The sequence below is a fragment of the Gopherus evgoodei genome, chromosome 20 (assembly GCF_007399415.2).
Source record: "Gopherus evgoodei ecotype Sinaloan lineage chromosome 20, rGopEvg1_v1.p, whole genome shotgun sequence".
In the NCBI taxonomy this organism is placed as follows: domain Eukaryota; kingdom Metazoa; phylum Chordata; order Testudines; family Testudinidae; genus Gopherus; species Gopherus evgoodei.
This window is the reverse complement of record NC_044341.1, coordinates 5,634,870-5,641,444: the sequence shown is the minus strand read 5'-3', so window position 1 is coordinate 5,641,444 and position 6,575 is coordinate 5,634,870. Positions and strand designations below refer to the sequence as shown.

Sequence of the window (6,575 nt, the reverse complement as noted above, 5' to 3'; positions counted from 1 at the left end):
ACTCCTTGGTTCTGTCATCTGCTACCACTGAGAACAGTCTAGATCCATCCTCTTTGGAACCCCCTTTCAAGTAGTTGAAAGCAGCTATCAAACCCTCCTCATTTTCTCTTCTGCAGACTAAATAATCTCAGTTCCCTCTGCCTCTCCTCGTATGTCATGTGCTCCAGCCCCCTAATAATTTTGTTGCCCTCCGCTGGACTCTTTCCAATTTTTCCACATCCTTCTTGTAGTGTGGGGCCCAAAACTGGAGATAGTACTCCTGATGAGGCCTCACCAATGTCGAATAGACATCACTGACCTGTCCTTGCTGAGGCTGAGCAATGATGATCTGTCCTGGCTGGATGGTGGTAGTGGATGTGGTGGTTTGTTGTCCTTGCTGTTGCCCCTGTACCTGTACTGCAGCAGGCTGTTGAGCAAGCGTGAAATAGTACTGGACAGGCTCAGCCGGAGTCACAGCCTGGCGCACCTCTTCCTAGAATGCAGGAGGGGAAAAAAAACAAACAGACTATGCATTTTGGCTGAAATCCACTTCCATAAACAATGCTCAGTACAATGGATTCTTTAATGCTAGGTTCTAAACAGTTTAAGCCAAAGGGAAGTAAATTCAAACTGCCCTGTAAGGATAAATCAGATTGAAAATAAATGGGTTTCCACAGACTAATTGAGCTACATAAAACAAAGCATTTCAAATTTCTAAGGTACAACGTGATCATCCATTTCATTATGCAAAGCAAATGAGCAAACAATTATCATAATTAAAACCCATGCAATTACAGTGCGTGGCAGTAAATTCCAGTAAGGCCTGTTATCTTAGCACAGTGCTAATTGGAAGTGCACCATGAAGAGACACACAAAAGCATTGCATGCCACTGAAGCCTGCTCCTTACCCCTCATGCTGAACACAAACCTCCATCTACCTTTCGCTGTGACACCACTAGGAGTTTTAAAAAGATGATTGATTTTATAACCAAACCATTCCAGAATTAAGCTATGTCTACACTGCATTTTCATCTGTAAAACTTGTGTCAGTCAGGGGCGTGAAAAAAAATACCGCTCTGACCGACAAAAGTTTTACCGATGAAAAGCGCCAGTGCAGACACTCTCATTGGGGGTGCTGAGAGCTCTCTCTTACGGCGACTCTGTGAATCTTACAGGGGCACAGCCATAGCAGCATAGCTGTGCACCTGTAAGCTGCACTGTGTAGACATAGCCTTAGAACGGTAGGAGAAGTGATGTTGTTTTGCATGGTCTGCTTCTGCTGGCAATTGAGATATCTCAGCTTTTCTCGAAGAACTGAAGGTCCTGCTCTGGCCTTTTTGTTTCAAGCAAAGGAAATGTTGTACCTTTTCCCTATTCTAGTTTATCTAAACATGGCCTTGGGAATATAGAAACAATGCTGATTAATGGAATTTCAGGAACATAAGTAGGATTATTGGATATTATACTAGCCAGAAATGAGCTAACACTTTCGAACAAACCACACATTTTAGCTCTTCAGAAATAAAGATTGCTCCTACACCTAGAATTAAATGTGGTTCTCCAGATGTTCAGTCCATGGCAGAAGGAGTAAACAACCCTCTCCCAGCCACCTTGAGTCCACAGCTGAGAGTGTAGGATGTTTACACATGCTACAGCATGGCAGATTCCACATTACTAAAGCCGGCTGGACTCCCTGAAATTACATAAGGGCTGCCCATAGATCAGTATCAATTACTTGAGATGCCAATTAAAACAAAACAAAAACACACAAGTGAAACAAGATCAAAGTGTATGTAAACTGAATGGCTGAGGGCTTAATAATGGCATACAGAGTCTTTCATCTCTAAATTGCCTGTTCAGTTCCTGTTCACACTGACAATGACTGACAGTTGTTACTATTGGATGGATTCTTAGAGACCTATGTAAAATGAGCCCAGTTCCTAAGAAACATCACATGGCTACAACTGACACTAAGTGGCACCTTTTTTTTGTCAGTTTCAAGCAGGAGGAAAGGTTGAAGAGACCATGGAAAATAAACTGTCTTCTTCCATCACTGAAGTGGATTTCTTTCAGGTCAAAGCTGAGATACAGATTGGCAAAGAATGACATGGAGGAAGCATGCAATATTACTGACCCTAGTACCTTACTGTGGATAGAGACAGAATTAGAGAGATGGGGGGGGGGAAAGGGGTGAGGTAGTATCTTATTGGACCAACTTCTGTGGTGAGAGACATGAGAAAGACAGAATTGTCAATCCTGCACTAAATATATATATATATATATATATATATATATATATATATATATATATATATATATACACACACACACACACACACACACACACATATATATATTTGATTGAACTCTATAAAATGCAAGTGTAATGTATTATCAAGCCCTTTCCTTAAATGCACACACTCTTTTCCCAACCAAAACTAAAAAATGATAGTCTGTTGTAGCTAGGAAACAGCTTCTGAATCTTGGGGCGAACAGTAATGTCAGCATCACCCAATGGTAATGCAGACCAAACAACCCACTGATTTAGTTTTACAGTTCCTCTTTCATGAGTGCATTCGCTGGAGTATTTTTTAACATGGCTTCCTCAAGCTCTTTGTGAGCAGTGTGAGGATCTTAGCTCTAAAGTTAGAACATATTCCATTTTGTTGTTAAAATCAAGTCTGTTCTGATTCAGTCATGAAAAATCCATGCATGGGAGAGGAGAGCTGTAGCAGTTCCTTTTCAGCAAGCTACTTAGATATCCTATTCCAAGGATTGCAACACTCAAATTCCTAACCGAGCTCTTGAACAAAATGTAAATCAACTCTGCACCCCAATAAAGCATGCATTCTAGGTTAATGTTTTACAGTGCTCCAGGGAGAAACTGGTTTAAATCTGAACTTGTTTGAACCAGGCTGTCTCTTCGGCTATGTCCACACTTAAGGCAGCATTGGAGAGTACAGGCCCTACGCACACAGTTACATGCTGCAGCGAAAGGCTCTAGTGGGGTGGCACAGCGGAGACAGGCTCTGGCAATGGGGAGCTGCAGGAGCCTTTCCCCACTGCCAGAGCCCACCACCATGTCAGGGAAAGTCTCCAGCAGCAGGATGCTACACGGCTAACAATATACACCCTGGGGGTATATACCCTGGGGATTCAGGTACGTAGGGCACTCTACTCGCCCAAACCTTGCCTCACCGTCTACACTGCTAGATCTACCAAAGCCAGCTGGGCATGCATTTTGTACTCTACACAGCACACAAATATAGTCATACTTCTTCTTTTAAATCCATAACTTCAGTTACCACAGCAACACAACAGTGACAGTTTCTCCCCTAAATCTCTGACGTAATGAACAATAACTTGTCAGATAGTTTTAGCTGTGGCAGAGATAGACTGCCAGTTTTAGCCCTTAGCCAAAAATAAACTAAATGCCCCTTCACCTACAGGCAGCTAATCTTCAAAGTTGTTGAACTAGATGTGTGTTTTTCCACTGAAAATTCCTTCCCTACTTTGTTCAGTGATATCACCACAAAGCTCTCCCGCCCCTGAACATGTATTGCTAGTCATCCAGCAGTGTTCACAGAGGCAGGGAATATACAGGTGTTAGGCTTGAGAAATTGCGACCTATTTCAAAACAAATATTGATGTAGTTTCAGTTATTTATGTTGTGCAACCTGGATAGGGAAAGGCTTGGTGATACTGATCGCAAGAAGAACTACCATGGATTATACAGTACTATGTTATTTGCATCTGGTGAGATAATGTACTATTGAAGTGACTTCATATTTTGGACTTAGATTACAAATATGACTTCACCATGAAAAAGAAGCCTCTGTAGAAGTGAAAGGTCAAATGATGCGAACAATGCTGTGTACATATTTTGGGTGTTTTCCCTATGCTATCTGGATAGGGCCATAAAGGCACCATTCTGTAGAATCACAGACTTGGGGAACTGAACATGAACTCTTTGGAATCTTGATTGGCTTTTGTTATCTCAGGCTGCTACTCACTGCTTTTAGTTTCAACATATTTATGCTGAACCAATTTCCTGATTTTGCCCAGGTTTCCTGAGATGCAGGCCCCTCTATCCTCCAAACTGTCATGCACAGATTTTTCTTTGCTAGATGGCTCTTGTTTAGGGTGCACCTTTGGAAGCCTGTTCTTTATATACCACAGTAACAACAAATTCACTTCAGAGGAATCATTACTTTGCTATATTGTATAAGAATGAGCAGGCAGCTCTGTGGAAAGGGACTGAAGGAACCTGTGCAACGTTCTCATATGTGACATTCACCATGTGAAGCAAATATATACAGAACATGGTCCCATCAATATGTACAGAAATCATGGGAGGCTGCTGATTTTTTCCTATAACAGATAATCTTCTAGATCATTCCTGAGTGAATACTTTCTAATAAGTGATGTTCTACTACCACTCTCAAATACTAGTATATATAATGAGATGAGGTTAACAGCAGACCGTTTTCTGCTCACGAGAAAACCATGCTTTTCCAAGAAATGCCAGGAATGTGGTTGGGCTCAGATGACAGGAGGCCATCAAGAAAAGGGTAAATATGCAAGCCAAAGGTTACAGCTCTATGGGGAAAGTGCTGCTCTTTGTATCCAAACTGAAGGAATTCTCCGTATATTACTCGCACTGGCATGTGAAAGTAAGCCTCCTTGGAGTCAATGGATGACAGAAATGTCCTAGTGATACATCTGCTGGAATCTACATAAAAAAAAAAAGCAGGCTGTTTTATAGCACTTTTGGGAAGTGTGAGAATAAGTTGGAGCAGAGAATTCTAAGGGTTATCATGGACTTGCCACAAAGTTTTAGGCAATCTCAAACCTTCAAAAGTATCAGAACAGCAGTTCCAAATAAGCAAATCATTTGCTCCAGCACCTACAAAACACTGGATCTAATTATCCAGAAAGAAAGGAGTAACAAAATCCACACAAATTTAAAAAGAAGTCAGGCAATGATTCCAGGAGCTACTGAACAAGGTACTGAATGAAGCATCTGTAAATCTACGAATTTCCTAGAAAGCTTTATGGTATTGGGTGTTAATTTAGCTGTTTTAGTCTACCAGTCAGTTTGCAGAGAAGGGAGGTTCAGTAGTCTGACCGCTGGACCAAGATGAACAGCTACATATATCTACAGCGTGGTACAACTGCGAAGGAAAATAAGCCTTTTAGACAAAAGGTGATAAACTGGTCTAGCAGAAAATTGGATTTCTTAAGCAGCAAAATTGGGCTTGAGCAGAGAAACCAGTGCTTCTTAAATACAACCTGTTAAGTTTCAAAGCAGGCCTGGTGCTCAGGATGACTGTGGCAGCCTGCCGCTGTAAACATCCGACTGAAAGCTCCCTTCTAGCACCTTACAGCTTCCAGTCAAGGATGTTTACAGTAGCAATGACTGCCCTGAAAAATGCAGAATGTGGTACTTCTACGGGAAACAACGTGTTTCCTTCTCCAACACCCTTGAAGTGTTAGCTCAACAGGTTTCTAGGTGTTTAAGCATTCTTAACGTTAGCAACTTTTGTTATTTATAACCTCCGTTAGCAGCCTTGTCAACCAGCAATTACAAGATCAGTCGCATACCAGTTTTCACCTTTGAATCAGTTACCAGTAGGTGCACAAGTTTTAATTTCATCACATAACTAGCTCAAGTGACAACTGGACACTTGAAAATGACAGAATGGAAATGTGAAAAGGAAAAAAAAAAAAAAAAAGCTTCAATCTTTTTACTAATACCCTGCTCTCATATAGGGTTTTCATCAGTAAATCTCAAAAATTCAAACAAACAAACAAACAAAAAAAAAAAAACTTACCAGGAAGCATCATTACCCCATTTTACAGTTGGGAAACTGAAGCACAGAGAGAGATAAATGGCTTGTTAAGATTACCCAGCAAACTCACAGTAGAGCAAGTGCTCTAACCACTAGGATATGCTGCCTCTCCATGAACATTTCTTTGTAATAAATTTCTATACAGGAAGTCATTTGGCCCCTCTAAAGTAAAGCCAATTACTAACTTTTAAGAAGAAATGTTTACAAAGACAACAAATTTCTGGACTTCAGTGGTTGAACGAATGTGGACCTTGAACTCAGATTTTGTTCTCTGGGAGGAGGTATCTGGTGTAACCACACACAGACACAACTGTGCCTACTGAGAGGATAATCAATGTTCCATTTTATACAATCCCCACTGGAGTGTTCTGTACACGTTAGATTTTAGATTTCTAAAATGTACCCAATTATCTCTCTGAGGCACTGGCAACAGCAATGTTCACATTGAGAATACAGAAAAAACTAAATGTCTAAGAGATTGAAATAAATATTGAACACAAACATACAATAAACTGTATTTGCCTTATGTTTGAACCTCACTTTATACTTCTATTTAATATCAGAAGTATGTAAATAGTGGAAAAAATCAAACTTATACGTAAAGAATAGTAGTAGCTGTTTTCCCAACTCACCTGACGTTTTGGAGGTTTAAGTTCATCTCTTGGAACAATATCGATGAGGAAGTCAAATTGATCAAACTTGTAATTGCCATGGCAATATCATTCCTCTGTAACAATTCAAAAA

The 6,575-nt window shown here is 40.5% G+C and overlaps 1 protein-coding gene across 1 annotated transcript in view; it reads right to left on the bottom strand.

Moving 5' to 3' along the window:
- Positions 1-229: 229 nt before the first annotated feature.
- Positions 230-6,575, bottom strand: part of LOC115637464 (nuclear transcription factor Y subunit gamma-like) — a gene marked incomplete at its 3' end in the record, with an annotated part of 47,917 nt that continues 41,571 nt past the window's right edge. The window contains 3 exon segments of the mRNA XM_030538714.1: positions 230-472; positions 6,464-6,534; positions 6,537-6,558. Coding sequence (XP_030394574.1) covers positions 230-472; positions 6,464-6,534; positions 6,537-6,558 — 336 coding nt within the window.